At 41.4% G+C, this 26,362-nt stretch overlaps 1 protein-coding gene across 3 annotated transcripts in view; it reads left to right on the top strand.

Moving 5' to 3' along the window:
• PRIM2 (DNA primase subunit 2) overlaps positions 1-26,362 on the top strand; it is a 302,984-nt gene that overhangs the window by 222,595 nt on the left and 54,027 nt on the right. Inside the window, exon 11 of one of the 3 annotated variants that reach the window (XM_030555655.1) lies at positions 4,503-4,674. The exons of the other annotated variants lie outside the window; for them this stretch is intronic. Coding sequence (XP_030411515.1) covers positions 4,503-4,574 — 72 coding nt within the window. The 3' untranslated portion in view covers positions 4,575-4,674. Of the gene's footprint in view, positions 1-4,502; positions 4,675-26,362 lie in introns of those variants that run through there. 3 annotated transcript variants of the gene reach the window in all.

Consider the following 26,362-nt stretch of genomic DNA (forward strand, 5'->3'; position numbering starts at 1 on the left):
AAAAAGCTCAAGCTCTTTTTTTTTATTAAGGAAAGATCATTTCTAGTACATGGAACATTTACCAAGTAAATTGTACAGAAGAGGTTTTATGATGTCTCCAGCTGTGCACATGATTGAGGAAGACCAAATCTTTTTATATTGCAGAAAACCATGGCATTTTTTTTAGCATTGTGTTAAAAACAAAGTATATTTAATTTACAGTTTAACATTGTCCAAAGAATCCTTAAAGAATAAGGTTCTCAAAATAGTTTTTTGGGTAATCTTATGCATATATATATATACAGTGGATTATTTTGAAATATGTGCATCTGCTTTTACCTTCTTTCATTTGCTTGAGTCTAATTGAAAGATTTTTTTATTATTAACTTAATTATAACTAAAAGAAGTGGGTTCTAAGAAATAAATATGATAGTATAAATAGAAAATTCTTAAGTTTATTTTGAAAAAATCTGCCGTAAGTATTCAAGTGCCCAAGAGAAATTTGGGATTTAAGGAACGTAAAACAATCTATTATATCAGGTCATTTTTTATAAGAAACTTATTTATATGGGACTCTGTTATGAATAAATATAAAAAATTCAACCAATCTAGAAAATAAGAATGTAGAAAATGTGGAGTCAGTAAATTTTGCAGATGATTCACCTTCAGAACTTTCAAACAGACATTCCCTAGTAGTTTTGTAAGAAAACAATAATTCTTCTGAATCAACATAATCATAAAATAAATATGATTAACAAAGCAAAGCTTTACAAGTGTATAAAACAAAAGTGATGCAATCTTTAATGATTAATTCAGATTTAAGCATCAGAACTTTCCTACTATGAATTTCAGTAGTTTTCTACTTTGAACCTTTGATAGCTCTAGTAACTGTGCAATCTGTAGTTCTTGTAACAAGGTGGCTCAAGTTATACAGAGGAAACAAGAGCTGGTCTGTGGGAAGGCAATTTTTGAGCAGAAGCAGTTGATACCTGAGGAGGAAGCAATGAAGTTTCATACTGAAATCCTTCTACAGAGCAAGTGCATGGCAGAGAAAGATGAGAAGTGGGGGACCCTGAAAGCAGAGGTGACTGCCTGGGGGACCCCAAGACTCAGATTCCTTGAGTCTCACAACAAAGGGGAATAAGGAACAGACTGTGCCACGGTGAAGGGTATAAACAGTAGAACTTGCTATGGGGCTTGGCAAGGTTTTAGGGGGAGGATGTGTGTAACAGTATCTGCCCCTTTAAGAGCTAAGGGGCCTAGGACCAGCTAGCTTTGCTTGTAGGCAAAGATCCTTTTTAGAAGCAGGTATTTGGCCCTGGTAGAGGGTATTATTAGACTCAGCCGGGAAGGGCTCAGCTGATTCCTCTGTAAGGCTAGAAGAGCTGCAGGAAAGAGCTTGGCTTCTGTGGCATTCCCTGAAGCAGAGGGGAGAAAAGCAAAAGAACTTTGGGTCCTTGCAGCTTGCTTTGGTCAGGGGAGTAGCTTCATTTTGGTGTTACATTGTGAGCTCAAAGGCTGAAAACTCACTCCTTCACAGTCAATATCAGGAATTGGGGATTTCCTGGGAAATCCAGATAAGAGAAACACACTTGTGTTCATTTTAATTATTATTTTTTTATATAATTTTGATCTTCCCTTCTGGTTATCTAAAATATTTGGATTACCCAATACATTTCCTGAGAAATTAACTTCAGCAGATCTTTCTTCTACAGTATGATCTACCAGTCTTATTTCTGTAATCTGATCTACCAATCTCTGATTATCTTTGTGGGAATAGGGGGCAAAAGGAATAATCTTTTATGAGATCTGCAAGTCTGTTGCTTGTTTCCCCAATCCAGGAATGATTAAACACTAGGCCCAGAATCTGTTCAGGCCCTTTCTTCAGGGCACCATTTATTTTTCAGACATGAAACTTGCAAAGTAACACCAAAATGAAGCTATTTCCCTGGCCATAACAGAACTTTGTTTTTGACACAGAGTTTTCACTGCTACTGCATTGCTTGTACTGTAAAATCCAGAACCTGCAACTTTTGTTCAGTCAGACTCCAGCACCACCTGCCTGGAGTCCTGCTGAAATTAATAGAGATCTGTTTGGGTGCAGCAGTCCACCTACATGGAGGCTATTCCAGGACTGAGGCCTAATTCAGCTTTTTCCCCACTTCGTCTACATATTTCCATTGATTCCACTCTATTTCCACGTTCAAATGTATAACAGTACACCTTGGTTTTCTGTCAAAAGGCTCAAAACAAAATTCCATTGCCTATGTAGCAAGGGAGCTAATTTCTCAGAGATAGCAAAGGTGCAGCAACTGAATTAGGAGTAGTAACTGCCTCCTTATCCAGTCATACTGCGCTGTGTGCCGTGGTTGCCAAGGGAAACTGTGTAGGTGACCTTGAAGAAAGAGGGTTTTCTTACTATTTCCAAAGGTCTGTAAGAAATCACAGTAGACTCAGCTGTCACATTTGTCAATAGATGACCCATTTCCACCCCCTCCTTTTCATTAAGTAAAAGACTGCAAAATGGAAATTTAGCACCACCTTTTTACCTCAAGGATTATATTACATTTGTTTTGTTAATTTAAAAAATGACAATAATTCCAAAGAGAGTCTGATTAAAAATGCTAGGCAAATAATACAAATTCCTTCCTCCACGCCCTGAGAGATCTCCCCAATATCTGTTATGATAAGAATTAATGCACCTGCCTCATCTCCCATGAGATCATAACAAAAAGAAAATCACCCCCTAGTAACAGCTGAAGTTGACTACAAAGAAAAAGTACATTAGGAGCAAGAAGTAGAGTAAGGGCAGGGTTGGCCCTGTTAGTCAATGACGGGAGTGGGGTGGGGTGGAGGAGACAATAACAGAAAATGTGGAAATGGCAGAAGACTGCCTCTTTTGTTTGTTTCACTAAAAAGTTGGTAGTGATCGGATATTTAAAGGACTGTAAGCAGTTATCTGGAAAAGATGAAATACACTGGAAATCCAAAGGAAGGAGTAACTTGATAAATTTGTGTGTGTATCTTTTGGTTCACTTTTTGTTGACTTCAAGGAACGGGAGATAATGAAGGGGGAACTTGAACATGGATTTGGGGTGGGTTGGTGAACCAGGACAGAGATGCAGAATTTCTCTGTGTGGAAAAAGGTGCTAAGAAAAGAGTAGGAGGATGAAAAGATTGAGACCAGCATTGGAGGAGGAAATCTCTTCAGTAGACCATATGTCTATATATTCCTCAAAAAACATGCAGATACACAGCGTTGATGGGCAATTTGTAAGAACTAGAACAGAACTGAAAAAATATTCATATGGATCTTTTAATTGTTTCCCTTTTCAGTAATAACACATGGCTGGCACTGTGAATGTGTGTAGACCATTTGTGCTTGTTAGTGTCTAATTAGCTTTAGTTCTGCTAGGCTTGAGGATAGTGTATGTCTGAGTGAAGTCTATTTAACGCTTTTCTTTGTCTGCCTCTTGAGTTTCTGCACTCTACTAAAGTGTCTCAAATTCCTGCAAATATATCTAATTTACAAACTAAATGATGCCTTATGAAAGTGAATTTTTAAATTAATCATGGTAGCTGTTTTGTTTTATGCAGTTTTGTTTCATTGTAACTGGAATTTACATGTCTGCCTAAGTGGAAAACCTTCAAGCCTGTCTACAAGAGATAACGTTTATTAAACTCTTGTTTTAAACCTTTTAAAATAGCCTTTCAAAATATTATTTAGCTTAGAATATATTGGTTAAATTATTTTCTTAAAATAAATATAAATCTGGAATTGGTATTTCTAGCAAAGTCAGAGCATAGTGTCTGTCATTTAAGTCACATGCAGTTTTATTCTGAATTGTGTTGGGCTAACTTGGGCTGAATTTAAACACAAAATACATAAAGTAGAGTATAGTGTGATACACTGATACAGTTCAGATTCTGTCTCAGGCTCATCTGGTTTATCATGGCCAGATTTTGATAAAGAAACACATGTACTTTTGGAATTAGGACTTTTTGAATGCTTTTATTTAACCATCTTGTGGTGTGGTTGATATTAGTCTTGTGATGGTAAAAGTTACTTGCCAGAGTAATTCCAAAGAACAGTAAATTTGGCTATGGTGATGTTTGTCCAGAAGTGTTTAAAATATTGTTTTATTTGGAACTCACAGTCTTCAGATTTGTCACTCTGGATATTCAGAAGTAGGTATTAGCTGTTAGCCTGTCTCAAACTAAGGGGTATTGGTATTGCCCTGCTGTGACGTTGCAGTCTATATAATTTTATAAAAATATGCTAATGAGTGAATATAATGTAACTGGAATATGCTTCATGTAAAAGGTCTCTTGTAAGGTATCATTACAAAGCTTATAATCTATTGAGTGTGATCATCCTATATGTATAAATGTACCACTCTTGTATCTGAAACTAGAAATATGAAATATAACTCTAAGGGCCTATAGTAATTATGCAAAGTGTGGGCCATTAATGGTGGTTTGTAATCTTGATGACTCCCATTAACCAGGACAATTGTCTGCAGATGGGTGTGTTTTACCTTAAGTCTTCCTGTATACCTGTATGCTGGCAAGTGGGCAATGAAGTCTTGCAGTGACACGTGATCATGTACCTGGACTGGAATCCATCTGTAACCTGCTGTCTTTCCATTGAGAAGGGGGGAGTGGAAACCCAGAGAGGGACAAAGAATTCCTGCCTTATGCAAAAGATATATAAAGGAGTAGAACAGAACAAAGGGGGGGAGAGGAGCCGTCATGAAGAATCCTCTAGCTACCACCTGAACTGGAACAAGAGCTGTACCAGGGGAAAGAATTGTGCCCAGGCCTGGAAGGTGTCCAGTCTGAGGAAAAAACTTACACTCACCCTCAGAGATGCTTCAGTATCTGTATTCAGTTTGATTAGACATAGATTTGCGCATTTTATTTATATCTCCATTATCCCTCACCCTGCCCTTTGAAGAGTCTACTTTTGGGTGAGGGAATTTTTAAGTCTTCCCTCCCTGTGGGTGCGTTTAAATTAGCATTTACCCCTTCTCTTCATTTTCCTTAGTAATTTTGCATAATTAATCATATTTGTATATAGGAAAAAGCAACTGAACATTATTGTACAGGATGGGAGATCACTTCTGGATTAGTCCTACTGGGTTACCTTTTTCTGTATCATAAGGGGACCTATGCCATTACAAAAAATATTGAAACATATTATAGAAGAACTCATATTCAGGTAATACAAGAGCTTTGAGAAACAATTTAAGGCAATCTCATTACATTCGTAGCAATCTAGTCTCTGTTTTAATTTTACACTAGATCCTTCAGAAAATGCAAAATTCAGGTGCAATTTTGTCATCAGATGTCCTCCTGAAAGTGCAGTGATAGCATAGCACTAAACAGATGAGGCGGCCATTATATGATCTACAATAAATAAGATCCAATCTTTGTTTTATTAACAGAAGGAATGTTGGCCAGAACAGTCAGCTCTCACAGCACATTTCAGATTCAAAATCCACACATATGACTTCACCTACAGGTTTTTTAGAAAAATCCAAAACAAGGAGTTTCATATTGTAATTGTATGACCTCACATTCTACTCTGCTAGCATCATCTCACTTCCCACTGAATCCATCTAATCTGTGACTCGCAGATGCATTGCAGACATACGTGGATTTCAGAACTGCTATTTAGGTTACTGCACATTTTCCTTAGTTGATTGCTCTCTATACAGCACCATTAAAATCTCAGTTGTGACCCTTTTCACCCATCCCAGTTATGACCCTTTTCATCCATTTGCTTTGAGATTTCCATTAACAGTTTCTTATTGCAGTGGTTGGTCACAGGAGCTACCTGCACCATTGCTTCTCTCTAGATGGTGAGGAGATAAAAGATCTGGCTATGACTCCAAGTGGCTGCTTGAGACATGATGTATGGTTTCTGGAGTAATAACACTCTAATGCTGATATATTCGAATTTAGGAGCAAATGGGGGAGGGGACATCAGGGGGAGGGTACACAGGTAAACAGGCAGGTGAGTCATGGATGCCTGGAAAGCTGTGTGGGATAGCAGTTGGAGGACTGCCAGAGTACTGTGTGGCAGCATTGCATACCCACAAAATTAGTCTGCCCTAATTCAATTTGCATCAAACTTAGTAGACTTTGAAAGAAGTCTTCAGAATTCACACCAAATAGGGAGCTAGTGTGTTTTTAAGGGTTTGCATCATATGTGTGGAAGCATTTTCAATCCTCACTAATGCATTACTAGTGACTAATCCCCGCCACCCAACCCCTCTCCACGTAGACAAACCTTTGATTTGGCAAACCCATTCCAGTTTGATAAATGCATAAACTAAGGATTGGTTATTCCTTGCTGTACTTTAAGATATTTTCCAGAAAATTAAATTTGGCTACAGAAATACAGATGGGAAGAAAGTGAATGTACAGGAGAATATTTCTGTACATCTGGGAGCTAGAATAGTCCACTTAGCGCAACTGGTTCTACTTACTAAGTAATCTTCAATCTTGTGTAATATAACAACACAATAATATTATCTGTAGACCATGCAGGAGCTTCAGTTGCAGTTGAGAGAAGGATGAATTTTTTTTTTAAATACTCAGTACCCAGAACATTAAAAAACGCGTGTGTGTACCTGTATGTTTCTCTTAAATCGCTGCAAATTTTGGCTATAAAATATAACCATCAAAATAAATTGGAAATTTTGTTATAATCTTACTGAGGACAGATGAAAATTCCCCTTGATTTTTGATGATGAAAGTTGGTAACCTAATTCGTTACTGCTTACATCTGTGTGATGTAAATACAAGGTTTGTTACTCTTTTCCTTCCTTTATTTCTAGTTTGTATTTTTCCTTTTAAGTGAAAATGACAGAACTATTTAGTAAGGATACAAATAAAAACTACTTTTGAATTCACATCAGAAAACTATCATATAATATGGCTCAATTGACAATCACTGGTCAAGAGTCCTACAACTGCAATGGTAGTGATGTTGCGAATGTGGTGTAGGTGTGTTGGTTAAGTAGTTAGTCACTTGAGACTAGCTATTAGAAGACAACATGATCACCTACTAAGCCAGTGTATTACGTACTCCTCCATTAGACAATCTTGTTCCAAGCATCTGTGGTCCACAAATGTTCAAGTTCCATCTGGATTGCTATTTTGTAATGAACTGTGGTTGCATATACATGGAGGCAACATAGTTTCCAATAAAGATTGAATGCTGAGAATTCAGAACCAAAAACACACCCCTCGATAGTTTAAGCTAAAGAAGAACTTTCAAAAGTGGATTCTGTATCTTTGCCAGGATCAGTCACTAGAGAGAAACAGGATTATGTGCAATAAAAGAGTATATTCATATGGATTAGAATTACTCACAAACTAAGGGTTTTTTGGGCAGCCCTTATACAGTAAAAAGAAACTTTTATGGAATAAAAATCATAATAGACTCTTAGTAATTACTGGCTTGTGATTGTTGTTCTGATGCATACTCAAACTATCCCACGGATGATTTCATGTACATAGTTGGAATGAGAGTTTCAAAAACAACCATTGAAAACTATTCTACTTTGTTACTTCGTTGAAATTTTTTTTTGGTCTTTTCTTTTCCTGTACATTGTTTTGAAACTTGACTTTTGATTTTTCTGCAAGATTCTCTGTTTTTATTTAACCTTGTACATTTTAAGCAGTAGAAAGCTAACATGACTAATGATGTCCATTTATTTGTGGAACTGTTTGTAGCTGGTAAATCTAAATTATTTAGGTTGGTCACCTATTTTTTAAATTATAACATACAAATCTGTCCAAAGCCTATTGTGTTTCCTTGCCAAAAGATGTCATTTTATTTGTAAGCTTAGAAAAACGGTTATGAATGTAACTTAAAATGCTTGTTTGGAAATTCAGGTCTGATCTTTGGCTTTGAATTTTATGTTTCTATTGTTCTACTAGAAGTAAATTACGAAATTAGAAGGCCTGTCAGACATTTCTGTGAAGGCTATGATAGGACTTCAAAAAAATGTTTTTTCAGTCTTCCTTCTGAATTTTTAAATGTATAATTAAAATGCTGCATATGTTCAGTGGTTAATCTCATCCCCATGAAATGTGTGTAAATGAGAATAATTATTCATGATAGCACATTATGAAAATTAATATATAAACATTAAACTTGAGCAGATTGTCCTTGCTTGCATAAATTATCAAGGGAACTAGCTAGTCAAGTTTTTGATTAAATTATATTTTGGGTTAAACCCGTCATTAGAATGAAATGAGTGCTTTTATATTTTTCTTCCATCACTGACTATAAAAATTAGCTTCTGTAGAACTAATTACTATCTGTGTTCCATTCTCATTACTTTGAAATTATCAGTTCAAACATAGTTGCAGTAAGGCACAGTATGTGAATTTTAAGTCTTTTTACGTGAATCATTTCCATTTTGTGTTGAGAAAATTGACATGCTGATCACAAGCAATATCATGTGTTGTATGGCTACACTTAACTATCTGAGCACAAGAAAACTGAAAAATTATTTTGAAATGTTACTTCCATACCCTACAAAGGAAAATTAGCATTTGAAGACACTTCTGTAACAAGATGCCATTTCTTAATAATAAAAATGATTTATTTGTGAGAAAGTACTGTTGCTTAAGAGCCTGATCCCTCAAGTCCTCCATTCACAGAACTACCATTGAACCTAGATTAAACCCTACTTTTGTTGAATACTATTGTAAATAATTTTTTAATGGAGAAGTAACACCAGTGCACCTTTAATTTAGTTGGAATAAATGGGCTCAAAGAGTAAGAGGTGTGACCCTGAAACTGTCCAACATTAAACCATTAAACAGGATTTGGGATTTGATATATAGAGCCCTCAGCCTGCTTAGAGCCATGGCAAAAGCGCCTTAAAATATCTTTTATTAAAGATACAAAACAAAAGGAAAATAGTTAAGGATTTGAAAGGTAAAGTATTTAATAAGGCTTTCAGTTCAACATTTTCCCTTTCCCTTTAGCTGTAAAGCGTTTTTAGAAGGAAAACCTCCTGTTTGACAGTCTTTTAGATGGTATTAAAGATGGTAATAACTGTCTTTTGCGGAGGAAGAGAAGTTGAGATGGGCTGAGTCTGTTATTGTTGCTGCTGTTGAAGTCTGAGCCCGTTTCATTGAAGACAAAACAAGGCGAACACACACAATAGAGGATTGAAAAGAATAGCAGAGAGAGAAAATGAAGCTTCTGTTTCTAGCATTGACTTTCACTTGCAAAATCACTTGTGGAAAAACACAGGCACAGCCTACGGTTTTATCAGCTGCTTTGAGACATGCCTTATATCAGTGTATGACTGTTTAGGGCATTGCATTTAGCTCCCTCTTTCTGGTCATAGTCTTAAATTTAAGTGTGTCAAAAATGCAGTCTTGACCACCTAAGCCATACTCTTATTAGACAGAATGAAAATGGAGAGGAATAGAAAAGACAAGAAATTGGATAGTGAAGGAAAAGAATACACTGGTGTGTGTGTGTGTATGTATGCATGTGTGATAGTCTCACATCCTAAATGGTGGTTGAGATGCAGCTGGAGCCGGTGGAGGTTGCTGTTTTGTCTGGATCCTTCTCTCTGGCATAGTTTGGTTAGGGCATTTCTTGGGATTAGGACAGGGCAGTCCAGGGCCCCAGAAGATGGTGGGGTGGTCACACGATGGTGAAGCTCGCTCATTCCCTTCCTTTTGTTTTTCAGTCTGCCAACCTTTTCCCCAAAAGTGTCCTTTTAATGACCAAAAAAGGGAAGTGGTGGGTGGACTAGCACATCCCCTCATTTTATCTATGATTTAAGTTGAACTTCTGACACACCAATTTTCATGAACTTCTGGTTCCACACTTTTCTTATTTCATGACTTTAACATAGTTCTTCAGTTATATCCATAGGCCTTTTTGTTTAGACTAATTCAGTATTTGTCTTCTTTTGGGACCTTTTACCATCAACATTTGTTGTTGTTCTTTGAGTGCTTGCTCATGTTGATTCCATTCTAGGCGTGCGCATGCCCATGTGCGCAGCCCTCAGAGATTTTTGCCTTCGCTGTACCCGTAGGGCCGGCTGTGGTGCCCTCTGGAGTGCTGCGCTTATGCCACAGTGTATCAGTTGCCTTCTCAGTTCCGTTTTACCACCCATGATGGTCAGTTGGAGAGCCTCCCTTGCTTAGCAAGAGCTAGCAGTTGTCTACCATTTTGCGCTTTGTGCCTTAAGGCTGTTGTATATAGTTCACTTTGCTAGTCTTATGTGTGAATTAGTTAGTAGTTAGGGTCCTGGTGGGGCATGCTCCAGTCTTGGACTGTAGCAGGCCTGTGCCTATGAGTGACCCCCACAGCAGCTGCCTTAAGTGCCTGGGGGAGTCGCACATTAAGAAGTATCAGAGGGATAGCCGTGTTAGTCTGGATCTGTAAAAGCAGCAAAGAATCCTGTGGCAGCTTATAGACTAACTGACGTTTTGGAGCATGAGCTTTCGTGGGTGAATACCCACTTCATCAGATGCATCTGACGAAGTGGGTGTTCACCCACGAAAGCTCATGCTCCAAAATGTCTGTTGGTCTAAAAGGTACCACAGGATTCTTTGCTGCTTTTACATTAAGAAGTGATGCTGGATTTGAAAAAACTTTCGGCCCCGCACCCAGAAGGAGTGGGACATCTGCCTCAGGGCTCTCCTGATGGAGTCTGCCCTCTGCCTGGCTCCTAGGCCATCCAGGCAGATCGCGCTAAGTGCCTTGGCCTCCGTGCGCAGTGCACTGCTGACACCTGACTCCTCCTGGCACCTTTCATCATTGCCAGTGCTGAAGAAGAAGACCAGGAAGTGCTCTCTGGCACCGAGCAAGAAGGCCCAAGGGTCATTTATGAAGGGACCTAGGTCAGCCCACCAGATTGCTCCAGAGCCATGCGATCATGCTTCCACAGCTGGGCGCCCAGCCCCCTTAAAGGTCCACCACTGACTCTTGGAAGCAGTATAGGACCCACAGTCTTGCCTGCACCTTTGTCATCCCAGGCTCCCACAGTGCAGAGAGAGCACAGGTCTCCACCTTCTCCAGTGCCAAAGGACCCGGCTAAGGCTCCCCAAGAGGGCAAGCCCCCCATTAAGACTCCCTAGGGGAGGGGAGAACAATGCTAGTCCCTGGACAGAAGGCATCACTCTTTGCTGGCACACTGGGTATCCTGGGGTAGATCCCAAACATGTCACTGGTTGCCCAAATGAGTTTTCAGATCCCCACAGTGCTACTCTCAGGCATGGGGCTGATGCACCGCTTACTATTCCTGGCACCACTCGCTTTCTCGATGGTCATCCTCTAGGCGTCGGTCCTGATCACTAGCGCATGATGGGAACATACCAGAGCTGCTCTTCACACTACAGTTACTGTTAGTTGCATCCTGGCAATCATCACCGGTAGTCACAACAAGCAAACAAACTCAGGTGTTGATGGCTCCTCCCTGGTCGCAGGAAGGGGGGTCCTCCAATATAGAAGTCCAGTTCAGCCCGTTGCCAGTCTCACCGGCATGACTGGGCACAAGAGCCCACTCCCTCATCTGTGGCACCACAATGGCAGCATGGTCAGTGGCCAGTGAAGTGGCCTTGTTGGAGCATGTGGGGTGTACCAGTTGTGGTGATGCCTCCTTCACAGTACTCCTCGGTGGCCATGACGGAACATCGAGTGGCAGACCCACTGTAACCGGACCCGGTTCTGGAAGCCTATTCTCGGGTTGAGGTGGAGGAAGCCTCTTTCTCTGATGGTGGTTGGGACACCAGCATCCCCACTGGCAGTCCAGTCTTCCTCCTCGCTCCCAGACGAGGCGATGGCACGACCTTCCAGAGCTAACCCCTCAGATGACTTTAGGGAGCATCAAGCCCATCTCCTTGACTCCCAAAAACAAGGATGCTAAGAAACTTGATTTATTTGGGAGAAAGATTTATTCTACTACCAGCCTGAAATTTTGGGTGACAAATCATCAGGTCCTGCTGGATTGGTACAATTTTAATGTCTGGGACACTCTCAAAACGTTCCAGGAATCTCTCCCTCAGGATTTGGCCCAAGAGTTTGGCACTGTGGTGGAGGAGGGCACGGCGTCGGCCAGATGATCTCAGCAAATGGCATTGGACACTGTGGATTCAGCAGCAAGGGTGGTCTCATCGATGGTGGTCTTGCGACATAATTCCTGGATCCAGACTGCAAGCCTCTCCCAAGAGATGCAGGCCTCGATCCAGGACCTCCCCTTGGGTGGAGTTGGTCTGTTCTTGGATCAAATGGATGGGAGGCTGCATGGGTTGAAGGTCAGCAGGACTACCCTTTGCTCATTGGTCATGCACATGCCACAGTCAGCCAGGAAGCCCTGGCAACCTTGTCCAGGACCTATGAAGAGAAGGGACACTAGTTTTAGTCATCGTCGCCCTTCTTCCTTCCGCTTGCCAGCCCTGCATGGGGCAGCCAAACAGGGGGCCAGAAGCGATCATTTTGAGGTTGTGCCCCAGAGCTACACCCCAGTCAGTTGACCGGAATATTCATGCCCTTTCTTCGACTGCCTTTTCCTCTACTGTTTGCCCTGCTTGCGGGTTACATCGGACTGTTGGGTCCTGGCTTGGGGCTATACCCTGCAGTTCATGGCTGCCCCTCCTTCCCATCCCCACATTTTCCCATCCCTCTTCAGGGACCCTTCTCATGAGTAACTCCTCGTTCAGGAGGGAGAGAAACTGCTGGGCTTGGGGGCTGTGGATGAGTTTTGTCAGGACATAGAAGGAAGAGAATTCTACACTCTGTGCTTCCTAATCCTGAAGGCCGAAGGGGGCCTCAACAAGTCTTTCAAGAAGTTGAAGTTCTACATGGTCTTCCTGGCCTCCATCATCCCTTCCCTGGATCCGGAGGATTGGTACATCACTCTTGACTTAAAGAACACTTGCTTTCATATCTCCATATTCCCGGACCACAGGCTGACTGTCACTTCCATTTCACGACATTACTCTTTGGCCTGTCCTCGGCCCCCATGGTTTTCACAAAATGTGTGGCACTGGTAGCGGCTTACCTCAAATGTTGGGGGGTCCAGATCTTCCCATATCTTAGTGAACTAGTTCATCAAGGGAAGGTCTCGGGGGCAGGTCCTATGGAGTCTCGACCTGGTGCGATCCATTTGTAACTATCTGGACCTGTTCATAAACACAGAAAAGTCCACGTGAATGCCGGTCCAACACATGGAGTTTATCAGAGCAGTTCTTGACTCCATGCGAGTTCAGGGCCTTCCTTCCGGAACGATGCTTCCAGGCCGTATCGGACTTGATTTTCCACATGAAGAGCCATCTGCTTACCACAGTCCACGTGTGCCTGTGACTGATAGGACACATGGACACGTGCACGCACATGGTCAACCATGCCTGTGTTCATCTGTGACCTCTGCAGGCATGACTGGCTTCAGCCTGTATCCCCAGCAGGAATGCACTGGACTGAGTGGTCATGGTGCCAACCTGTGTCCTCTTGTCCTTAGACTGGTGGCTGGATACAGAGTCGGTGCTGCAGGAGGTTCCCTTCATGACCCCGTCTCCATTGCTTACCCTGATTTCGGATGCGTCGGACCTGGAATGGGGAGCCCATCTGGGCGAGCTCAACACCCAGGGCCATTGGCTTAACAGCGATCTAGCCCTTCATATAAATGTCAAGGAGATCAAAGTGGTTCACCTGGCCTGCCAGGCATTCTTGCCCCACCTGAAGGGCAGGGTGGTGCTGGTCCTGACGGACAATACAGCTGCGATGTACTACATCAACAGGTACGGTGGAGACAGGTCCTTAGCCCTTTGTCAGGAAGTGCTCAGCTTCTGGGACTTTTGTGTGCGATATGCCATTTGTGTGGTGGCCGTCTACCTTCCCGGAGCCCAGAACATCCTGGCAGATCCCCTCAGCAGGACCTTCTTGTCTTGCCACGAATGATCGCTCCATCTGGATGTGGTAAGCCTGATCTTTCACAGGTGGGACACTCCCCAGGTGGACCTGTTCATGTCCAGACAGAACAGGAAAAGCCACTTGTTCTGTTCTCTGCAGGGCAGGGACAAGGGCTCCCTGTTGGACTCCTTACTAATTCCATGGTTGGGAGCGCTGATGTACGCCTTGCCACCGGTGCTGCCAATCCACAAAGTCCTGCTCAAGGTAAAGCAAGACAAAGCAATGATCATCCTCATAGCTCCACTGTGGCTTCGGCAACATTGGTTTGGCATGCTGCTGAGTCACTCGGCAGCCACCCTGTTGCAGCTGCCCCTTCAGCCAGAACTGCTGTCACAGAACCACGGCAACCTGCTGCACCTGAACCTAGAGTCGCTGCACTTGATGGCTTGGCTGCTGCGTGGCTGAGGGCAGACAAGTAGGGGTGTTCCGCTGGTGTCCGGCAAGTCCTGCTGGGCAACAGAAAACTGTCCCCTAGAAAATCGCTATATATGTGGCAAAGTGGAAGTAGTTCATGTGCTGGGCCCTGGATCAACATGTTTGTGTGAATGAGGCCCCACTGCAGGACATACTGGACTATTTGCTGCACCTTAAGCACCAGAGTCTGTCGCTATCTTGGATCAAGGTACATCAGGCAGCCATGTTGGTGTCCCATCCTCCACTGCTAGGCCGGTCGGTCTTTGCCCATCCCATAATGGAACATTTCCTGAAGGGATTGGAGCACCTTTACTCGCATGTCCGAGACCCAGTCCCCACTTGGGGACCTGCATCTTGTGCTGTCCAGACACCTGGGTCCCCACTTCAAACCTTTGGCTTCCTGTTCCCTTCTGCTTCTCTCCTGGAAGGTTGCCGCCTTGGTCACTATAACTTTGGCCCATAGGGTGTCCGAGATCAGGACACCCCCATCAGAGCCGCCCTGCACGGTCTTCTATAGGGACCTGGTCGTACCTGGACTTTCTGACCAAGGTCATCTCGCAGTTCCACACTGGACAAGACATTTACTTACCAGTCTTTTGTCCAAAGTCTCATGTGACAGAAAAGGAGTGCAGGCTGCATACCCTGGACATCAGATGGGCGTTCCCCTTCTATGTTGATAGAACGAAACTGTTCAGTAAGTCAACGCAGTTGTTCATTGCTGTCGCTGACAGGATGAAAAGTTGCCCAGTGTCAGCCCAGAGCTTCTCGTCCTGGATCACGGCGTGCATAGGCTACTGCTGTGAGCTGGCAAAAATGCCCTTCCCGGCCATCGTGATGGGCCATTCAACTAGGGCGCAGGCGTCAGCAGCAGCCTTCCTAGTGCAGGTGCCAATCCAAGAGAACTGTCGGGCCGTGACCTGGTTATCCATCCATACGTTCGTGTCACACTACACGCTGGTCCAGCAGGCTGTAGTTAGTTTTCCAGACTTTGGCTTCTTCCAGTTCCTGATCTCAGTCATAACCCGGAAGAGCTGAGTTGGTGATGCTTGCCACAGGTGCCATCTTCATGTTGCTGGCACTTAAGTCTGCATTGCTTGATGTCCCCTAGTGACTTCATTTAGATGTTGAACAGGATAGGGGAAAATTAGATCCTTGTGGGACTGTGGTGGTGAAAACTCTGAAGAAGACTCATAGTGCCCATCACTACTGTGTGGGTGTGTTCTGAGAGGTCTGATTGAAGACAACTATGCATAATCCTACTCACTGCTGCTTTGTCACAGAGGAAGGATGACAGGATTCCAGGATTGACTGCATAGAGGAGCAGCAATGAATATGGAAGAATGGAATATGGAAGTATGTTCCCGGTCCATAGTTCGGAGGAGATCTGGCAGTGTCTCCAGCATCATTGCTGTTCTGTGTCCTGATCTGAAACTCACTGGAAGAAGTCCAGGATATTAGCAGTGTGTAGTTGGAATTGGAAGCCACCATTTGTGACCTTATTTAGGAATGCGAGATTAGATACTGTGGGATGGGTCAAGAGGTCAGTTGCATTGAGCAGTGGTTTAAGTGGAGCTTTTATTTAACAATAAATATGGAATTAACGCCACATATTCCCTCCCATCACTGAAACTATTTTGCTTCTATATTGTATGTATGAGCATTGTTGCAATCCTAATTATGATGACGATGATGCAGAGGCTGCAGAGCAGTTGAGTGTGTGTGTGTGTGTGTCCGTGTCCGTGTCCGTGTCCCCAGTCCTTTGTTGTTGCTGGAGGCAAAAAGACCAAGGAATTTGAGTAGGTCTTTAGTTAAGAGATTCTTATAGGAAAAGTTCATTGGGAAAATTTTCAATTAATTTTGTGAGGAAGGAGAGATTGAAGTCATTTCATAAGTTTGTTCCTTTGTACTTTTACATCCACTGACCAAATGGTTTTACATAGTATTGATACAGCATGTACACTTTAAACTCTTGCTTTGATTGTACTGTATAATGTTTATCAGTTGTATTGGAAAGCAGGTGAGCATATAATGACAACAGCTGCAGTTATAATAAATATTATTTTTTAGAAAGTATGAAAGGGATATAAAGCCTCATACTTCAGAACTTAAACTAATCTCTGACTGAAAATAAGCTTCCTCAATGGGTAGATTATTTGATGATTTCCTATTTCAGAGTTTCTTGCATCTTCATCTGAAGCATCTTGAATTGGCCTCTGTCAGAAACCAAAGTAGATGGAACTCTAGTCTGCTCTGGTAATTTCTGTATTTCACTGTCAACTTATTTCGACATCTCTGCCCATCTAGAATATATGTAATTCTTTCTGAAATGTTTCCATTAAGTTATACACTTAATGTAGGTTATCTGTATTCAAATATATTTTTAAATTAGAGCAAGCCATTAATTTATTAGTATGATATGTAATCTTGTTGAATTGAACTAGATAACTCAGCCATCCTATTAAATTCATGTATGCAATATTTGGCAGGTGGAAAAAAATCTTCATGTTGAATTGATAGCACAGTCTTTTTAATATAAACTAATGGATTATTAGTTAATTGGTGTCTCCAAAATTAGCTATGTTCATTTGGTCTGTGAATAGTGCTGCTGTTTTTTTTACCTTTTGGGGAGTAATCTGTAATTTTGATGAGTATTGTTTCTTCTTGATACGTTAGGATTTTGTGTTTTACTTTTTTTCTTCTTGTCGCGAGAATTAAGATATATTTAGTTCCAGAGTTTTTTAAAAAAACGAAAATCTCACACTTCAATTTTGGAACCATTTTACTTGTAAGGATATATTTTTTTAAATTTAGAAAAAAATACTTCTTGACCTTGTAGACCCTGAGGCCTTTTCTGATTTAGCTGCAAAGTAAAGGATGCTGATGAGAATGTCTTTGGGACATAATTATGTAGATTTAAAGGAGTGATGTAGTTTTAATTATGCCCTGTAGCTAATATAGATGCATATTAAACTCAATCATGCCTCTGTGTATTCCCCTCTGAAACTTTTCTTTTCTCAGGCCTTAAATTACTAATCAGCTCATTGGTGAACCCTAAGGTTATGTAAGATAGCTCGATATTGCCACCAAATGTGCTTAAACTACTAATTTTTAACCGTTTACAATTTTATATTTTGACAAAATGACCTCAGAGTCTGTATTATTCTTTCATTACATTTATACAGAGAATGTTAAAATCTAGTTCATTTAAAAACAAGGGTAACTTCTGTGCAATCTGTTGTAATCCTTGATCTGCTTTCTTAAACCCGGATTAAAATTAAATACCAAAATATGAAATTATATCTACTTTCATTATTTTTGTTTATGGTTTGGATGCAACTTTACCTTTGATATAGTTGTCCTGAATAAAAAATAACCTGCAAAAGACCTTTGAGACCATCACGTGATTAGCACAAACTGGCTAACCTAGTAAGGAGGGCTTTAAACTAGGTTCGACAGGGACAGGTGAGCAAAGCCCACAGGTAAGTGGGGAACAAGACCTGGGAGATGGGTTGGAAACAGGAGGGAGCACGGGCTATAATGGCAGAGAGAAAGGAGGGTCAGGGCAAAGCTGGGAGGCAAGATCAAACCAGTATCTTAGATGCCTATATACAAATGCAAGAAGTATGGGTAATAAGCAGGAAGAACTGGAAGTGCTAATAAATAAATACAACTATGACATTGTTGGCATTACTGAAACTTGGTGGGATAATACACACGACTGGAATGTTGGTGTGGATGGGTATAGTTTGCTCAGGAAGGATAGACAGGGGGAAAAGGGAGGAGGTGTTGCCTTATATATTAAAAATGTACACACTTGGACTGAGGTGGAGATGGACATAGGAGATGGGAGTGTTGAGAGTTTCTGGGTTAGGCTAAAAGGGGTAAAAAACACGGGTGATGTCGTGCTGGGAGTCTACTACAGGCCACCTAATCAGGTGGATGAGGCTTTTTTCAAACAACTAACAAAATCATCCAAAGCCCAAGATTTGGTGGTGATGGGGGACTTCAGCTATCCAGATATATGTTGGGAAAATAACACCGCGAGGCACAGACTATCCAATAAGTTCCTGGACTGCATTGTAGACAACTTTTTATTTCAGAAAGTTGAAAAAGCTACTAGGGGGGAAGCTGTTCTAGACTTGATTTTAACAAATAGGGAAGAACTCGTTGAGAATTTGAAAGTAGAAGGAAGCTTGGGTGAAAGTGATCATGAAATCATAGAGCTTGCAATTCTAAGGAAGGGTAGAAGGGAGTACAGCAAAATAGAGACAATGGATTTCAGGAAGGCGGATTTTGGTAAGCTCAGAGAGCTGATAGGTAAGGTCCCATGGGAATCAAGACTGAGGGGAAAAACAACTGAGGAGAGTTGGCAGTTTTTCAAAGGGACACTATTAAGGGCCCAAAGGCAAGCTATTCCGTTGGTTAGGAAAGATAGAAAATGTGGCAAAAGACCACCTTGGCTTAACCACGAGATCTTGCGTGACCTACAAAATAAAAAGGCGTCATATAAAAAATGGAAACTAGGTCAGACTACAAAGGACGAATATAGGCAAATAACACAGGAATGCAGAGGCAAGATTAGAAAGGCAAAGGCACAAAATGAGCTCAAACTAGCTATGGGAATAAAGGGAAACAAGAAGACTTTTTATCAATACATTAGAAGCAAGAGGAAGACCAAGGACAGGATAGGCCCACTGCTCAGCGAGGAGGGGGAAACAGTAACGAGAGACTTGGAAATGGCAGAGATGCTTAATGACTTCTTAGTTTTGGTCTTCACTGAGAAGTCTGAAGGAATGTCTAATATAGTGAATGCTTATGGGAAGAGGGTAGGTTTAGAAGATAAAATAAGAAAAGAGCAAGTAAAAAATCACTTAGAAAAGTTAGATGCCTGCAAGTCACCAGGGCCTGATGAAATGTATCCTAGAATACTCAAGGAGTTAATAGAGGAGATATCTGAGCCTCTAGCTATTATCTTTGGGGAAATCATGGGAGACGGGGGAGATTCCAGAAGACTGGAAGGGGGCAAATATAATGCCCATCTATAAAAAGGGAAATAAAAACAACCCAGGAAACTACAGACCAGTTTGTTTAACTTCTGTGCCAGGGAAGATAATGGAGCAGATAATTAAAGAAATCATCTGCAAACACTTGGAAGGTGGTAAGGTGATAGGGAATAGCCAGCATGGATTTGTAAAGAACAAATCGTGTCAAACTAATCTGATAGCATTCTTTGATAGGATAACGAGCCTTGTGGATAAGGGAGAAGCGGTGGATGTCATATACCTAGACTTTAGTAAGGCATTTGATACGGTCTCACATGATATTCTTATAGATAAACTAGGAAAGTACAATTTAGATGGGGCTACTATAAGGTGGGTGCATAACTGGCTGGATAACGGTACTCAGAGAGTAGTTATTAATGGCTCCCAATCCTGCTGGAAAGGTATAACAAGTGGGGTTCCGCAGGGGTCTGTTTTGGGACCGGCTCTGTTCAATATCTTCATCAACGATTTAGATGTTGGCATAGAAAATACGCTTATTAAGTTTGCGGACGATACCAAACTGGGAGGGATTGCAACTGCTTTGGAGGACAGGGTCAAAATTCAAAGTGATCTGGACAAATTGGAGAAATGGTCTGAGGTAAACAGGATGAAGTTCAATAAAGATAAATGCAAAGTGCTCCACTTAGGAAGGAACAATCAGTTTCACACATACAGAATGGGAAGAAACTATCTAGGAAGGAGTACGGCAGAAAGAGATCTAGGGGTCATAATGGACCACAAGCTTAATATGAGTCAACAGTGTGATACTGTTGCAAAAAAAGCAAATGTGATTCTGGGATGCATTAACAGGTGTGTTGTAAACAAGACACGAGAAGTCATTCTTCCGCTTTACTCTGCGCTGGTTAGGCCTCAACTGGAGTATTGTATCCCGTTCTGGGCACCACATTTCAAGAAAGATGTGGAGAAACTGGAGAGGGTCCAGAGAAGAGCAACGAGAATGATTAAAGGTCTCATTTAATCATGTGGTGCCCACAACAGGACACCACATTTCAAGAAAGATGTGGAGAAACTGGAGAGGGTCCAGAGAAGAGCAACGAGAATGATTAAAGGTCTTGAGAACATGACCTATGAAGGAAGGCTGAAGGAATTGAGTTTGTTTAGTTTGGAAAAGAGAAGACTGAGGGGGGACATGATAGCAGTTTTCAGGTATCTAAAAGGGTGTCATCAGGAGGAGGGAGAAAACTTGTTCACCTTAACCTCCAATGATAGAACAAGAAGCAATGGGCTTAAACTGCAGCAAGGGAGATTTAGGTTGGACATTAGGAAGAAGTTCCTAACTGTCAGGGTAGTTAAACACTGGAATAGATTGCCTAGGGAAGTTGTGGAATCTCCATCTCTGGAGATATTTAAGAGTAGGTTAGATAAATGTCTATTAGGGATGGTCTAGACAGTATTTGGTCCTGCCATGAGGGCAGGGGACTGGACTTGATGACCTCTCGAGGTCCCTTCCAGTCCTAGAGTCTATGAGTCTATGAGTCAGATGTTGTAGTATTGGCAAATTAATATTAAATGGATCACAGCAATAGACTGTAGTTCTGGTAAAAATGAGACTTTCATATTAAACATACTTTCTCTTATCAGTTGCTCTTATCTTATGTAAATTTCTTTGGAACTGAAATTTTTCGTGCTTGGTCTCAGTGCAGAAGTATGAAGATTTTTTTTTCTACAGGTGTGTGTGTGTGTGTGTGTGTGAGAGAGAGAGAGAGAGAGAGAGCAAAATTCTCAGCCTTTTTTTAATTAAATGTGAAAAATATACGTTCCGATTTCAGTTTTGGCACGTGGGAGCCATTAACTGTTGGTGCAAGATGAATCTCAGAAGTTGCTCTGACTTAGGCTACCTCAGCACTTGGCAGCTCTCAGGTTCAGGGGAAAGAGCAATTGGGTAATGCCACCTAATCCCCCCTGCAAAGGTGCATTGAGTGCAGTTCTGGCATATCTGAAGAATAAGCCCTAACATTTTGATGTTTGTTTTTAATTATAATGGATACCACAAAATATAAAGATCACAATTTTCATAGTTGAAAGCCTAAAATTAGGCACCAAAATCCATATTTAATAACCTAAGTGGCTAAAATCACGAATATTGTTTGAGCCAGATTCTGATCTCTCGTCACTCTGTAAGTCCTCCACTAAAGGAAATCGAAGTCAATGGTGTTCTTCCAGATTTACAGCAGTAAAGCTAGCTCAGATATGGCCCTATGTAAAATTAATCCGATTTTATTTTCAGTGAACATATATACCTCTGTCCATATTGTACTGTTTTTTATTTTGTTTTGTTGCTTGTGTAAAACAGACTACTAACACCAACGCCTTAATTTCCCCAAATTCCCATTTCAGTCTTGCACCATTAGTCAGACTTACGTTTTATTTTCATTGCTGAAAGATTGCATGCATGTAAGAGCTGTCTAGTTTATTAGTCTATCACAACAGCAGTGAGCTATTAAGTCAATGACATCTTTAAGAAAAGTAATAGAAACACTTGTCTGCAAGAATGCTACATCTCCATGTTAACTGAATGTGAAGTAGCTGAATATCACTTAGGACTTGTCTACACTTAAAATGTTGCAGCAGTGCAGCTGCACCACTGTAGTGCTTCAGTGAAGGCGCTACTTACTCTGATGCTCGATGTAGGTACTCCACTTCCCCAAAAGGTGGTAGCTATGTCAGTGGAAGAAGATCTCCTGTCAACATAGCGCAGTCTATACCAGGACTTAGGTCTATATAACTTTGTCACTTGGGTTTCGATTTTCCACACCCTGAGTGACATAATTATACCGATTTGATGTAAGTTGCTAGTGTACACCAAGCCATACTCAGTGGTATTCAGAGTACTGTTTTGAATAGTTTTGTAGTAAAGCAACCGTGACTGTGCAAGCATTAGCTAAAAATAAATAAATAAAAATTGGTTTACCCTTTTTTCCCTACTGAATGTATGTATTAATGCTTTCAGAGACAGGCCCCAATTTCAGATAAAGAATGATAAATATAAGTTTAAAAATATAAATCAATTTGACCTACATTTCTTATTTTATATTGCCTAAAATTTTGAAATAGAAAAGATTGTTTTTGTATTTTATTGTACTTTCACAAGAATACTACAATAATCTCATTGGGATCATTTGCAAGAATATTAAAAAGTAGACTTGGTGAAATGTGCAATTGCTCTTTAAATTATTTTAACAACTGTGTGTTTAGAATTTCATCATTTAGCATATCTTTAGTCTAAGTTATCTTAAAGAATAAAGTAGAGTCCACAGGGGTTTTTTATTTCATTTTATTTTTCTGTTTAATAGACATAAAACCATATCAGTTTGTCTTGTCCTGCATAATAGAGCTATACCAGCTAGGAAATGGAGGCTATATTTCATACTCAACAATTCACAGGAACAACTTATTGTATCAAAACGTGCAGTCTGGTGACATACTGTGCAAACTGTTATGTAAAATAGGAAGGCATTTCTTCCATCAAAATTTATGAGACTTTCTGCCATGGCTTTGGAACGTATCTAATCTCATCAATGGAGACTGACAATTATTTTGTATAATTATTTGTGTGTTACGCAAAATTTATATTTCAGATGATTGAATTGAATAGATTGATCCGGGAAAGCTAGATTATTGTATTTCAGCATTAGAGGAATAGTTATTTTTTAAATAATGTTGTGTATTCTCTGCTGATTTCATGTTGACAATGCTTAGTGAATGATTTTACTAAGAAAATAAAAGTTATCTGTAAATATATCCCTGAAATTTTAAAAACCATTTGTGACATTTCATATTTTAAAACTTGTGAGGGGAGAAAAAGGCATTCCTTCCCCTCCAACACACCTTCCCCCACTACGTAGGGAGCCTGGGTTAGCCATCTCTGCATGGGAGAAAGACTCCATTATATAGCTTCCTCCCACAGGCGTTGATGGGATTGTAAGTTGGGTTCACTGTCATCTAAGTAGTTGAGATGCATGTATTACATGTATTGCCTCACAAGCAAATCTGATTATTGAACAGCCTGCCCCAACCCACTAGGGCAGGGGTGGCCAACCTGAGTCAGAGAAGGAGCCAGAATTTACCAAGGTACATTGCCAAAGAGCCACGGTAATATGTCAGCAGCCCCCTCATCAGTTTCCCCCCACTCCCAACACGTCCTACCCACCGGCAGCCCTGCCGATCAACGCCTCCCTTTCCCACCTCCCAATCAGTTATTTTGTGACGTGCAAACTCAGGGGAGGGGATGGGAAGAGGTGGAGTGGGGGCAGGGCCTGTGGCAGAGCCAGGGGTTGAGCAGTGAGCACCCCGTGGCACACTGGAAAGTTGGTGCCTGTGGCTCCAGCCCCGGCGTTGGGGCCTATACAAGGAGCCACATATTAACTTCTGAAGAGCCTCACGTGGCTCTGAAGCCACAGGCTGGCCGCCCTGCACTAGGGTGTGATTTGCTATAGTTGTTAAAAAAAAGTTTCTTGGAGATGATCTGAGAATCCTTTGGATTTCCTTAAAAAACTGTTCAGAAGTAGCAATGGGAGACTAACTTTCCTTTTTAAGCTTTCTGTTGTAAAAATTAGCAGCATGATCCTTTTCAGATGTCAGAGGCTGAGGAGTAGTGCTTATTCTTGCTGCTAGATAGAATTGGCAGGCTTGGGAGATTCGGGTGACGTATACATTTAACCATGGAAAAACATTTTTTGTTTACAGAGAGAGTGTGGCAGGGTTGACTGTGTCTGGAAGTCCTCTGCTGGAGCAACCAATAAGGGGCCAGAAGGGCCAGATAAAAGGCAAGCAGCAGAGCAGAGCCTTCAGTTGCTGTGTGGCTCTTGGAGAAGGAGGACCAGCTGCCTAGCTGGCTAGACGAGCTGTAGGACCACAGACAGCTCACTGCAGAGAGTTCACCAGGCAGAACTGAGCCCAGGGAAGGCTGCCAAAGACTAGGTGCCTGGCTGACTGGATAGAGTAGCATCAGGACCATGAAAAGGTCAGTGCAGACAGGCTGAGCCAGGGGGACTGAGCACGGAACCTGGCCAGACCAGACAAGGGTACCGAGATGGGCCATGCTGGTCTGGTTGCAGACTGCCACCCTGTTATAGAGAGACAGTGATATCTAGCAAAAAGAACAGGAGTACTTGTGGCACCTTAGAGACTAACAAATTTATTTGAGCATAAGCTTTTGTGGGCTACAGCCCACTTCATTGGATGCATGCAGTGGAAAATACAGTAGGAAGATACACACACACACACACACACACACACACACACACACACACACACACACACACACACACACACACACACACACACACACACACACACACACACACACACACCATGAAGCAATGGGTGTTACCATACACGCTGTAAGGAGAGTGATCAGTTAAGGTGAGCTATTATCAGCAGGAGAGAAAAAGAACGGTTTGTAGTGGCCATGATTTTCATTACCACTACAAACAGTTATTTTTCTCTGGGAGGAGCCAATGATCATGATACATGTAGGTATCAGTGACATAGAGAAGGATAGAAGAGAGGTCCTGGAAGCCAAATTTAGTCTGCTAGGTAAGAGATTGAAGTCCTGGACTAATATGATAGCATCCTCTGAAATGCTTCCAGTTCTACAAGTAGGGCCAGTTAGACAGGTAGAAGTTCAGGGTCTCAAAGCATGGATGAGATGATGGTGTAGGGAGGAGGGGTTTAGTTTTATTAGGAACTGGGGAACCTATTGGGAAAGGGGGAGGCCTATACAGGAAGAATGGGCTCCATCTAAACCAAAATGGAGCCAGATCACTGGGACTTAAAATTAAAAAGGTCGTAGAGCTGTTTTTTAACTAAAGGCTGTGGGAAAGCCAGCAGGTGCGGAGGTGGTTCAGACAGAGACATCCCATAGGGTAGGATCTTTTAATGGAGATTCTCTATATTCTTGTAAGGAGGAGAGGGGGGAAGATAAAATACAGGTAGGATCTGATGAGAAATTTTCAAATGAAAGAAAGTCCCATTCAATTACATCATGTAATGGCAGAGAGCTAAAAAGTGAATTTTTTTTTCAAGTGTTTATATACAAATCCTAGAAGTCTAAATAATATGGGGAACTAGAGTGCCCCATATTAAATGGGGAGATTGATATAATAGACATCACAGAAATTTGATGGAATGAGGATAATCATTGGGACACATGCTTTTTCATCATGATGATTTGGACATTTTGCAGCAGTTCAAGTATGAATTGCCAGTAAAATATTCTGAATTGCCAATAGGCTATATAGTTCAAACAAATATAAATTTTGACTTGCAGGAAATGAGTGAAAATTGTAACTGTGACAGTTACCAATTGTAGATTTGTGATTTTTTTTTTCTAGTTTCTTGCATCCTATTATCTTAAAGTATCATGACTGGTGTGGAGAAAGTAAATAAGAAAGTGTTGTTTACTCCTCCTCATAACACGAGAACTAGGGGTCACCAAATGAAATTAATAGGCAGCAGGTTTAAAACAAACAAAAGGAAGTATTTTTTTCACACAACACACAGTCAACCTGTGGAACTCCTTGCCAGAGGATGTTTTGAAGATCAAGACTGTAACAGGGTTCAAAAAAGAACTAGATACATTAATGGAGAATAGGTCTATCAAGTGCTATTAGCCATCAGGATGGGTAGGGATATGGTGTCCCTAGCCTCTGTTTGCCAGAAGCTGGGAATGGGCGACAGGATGAATCACTTGATGATTACCTGTTCTGTTCACTCCTTCTGGGGCACCTGGCATTGGCCACTGTAGGAAGAGAGGATAGTGAGCTAGATGGACCATTGGTCTGACCCAGTATGGCTGTTCTTATGTAGAAAGGAACAAAACAAAACAAAAAATTGCCACAAAAGCCTTTTCAGTGGTTTGTGACAAGCAGACAGAAATCGATGCAATTGTTAATTAAACCTAATCCAGAGACAAAGTTTTACACAAAGAGTTAATTACAACAAT

Source organism: Gopherus evgoodei, chromosome 3 (assembly GCF_007399415.2).
Source record: "Gopherus evgoodei ecotype Sinaloan lineage chromosome 3, rGopEvg1_v1.p, whole genome shotgun sequence".
Taxonomy (NCBI): domain Eukaryota; kingdom Metazoa; phylum Chordata; order Testudines; family Testudinidae; genus Gopherus; species Gopherus evgoodei.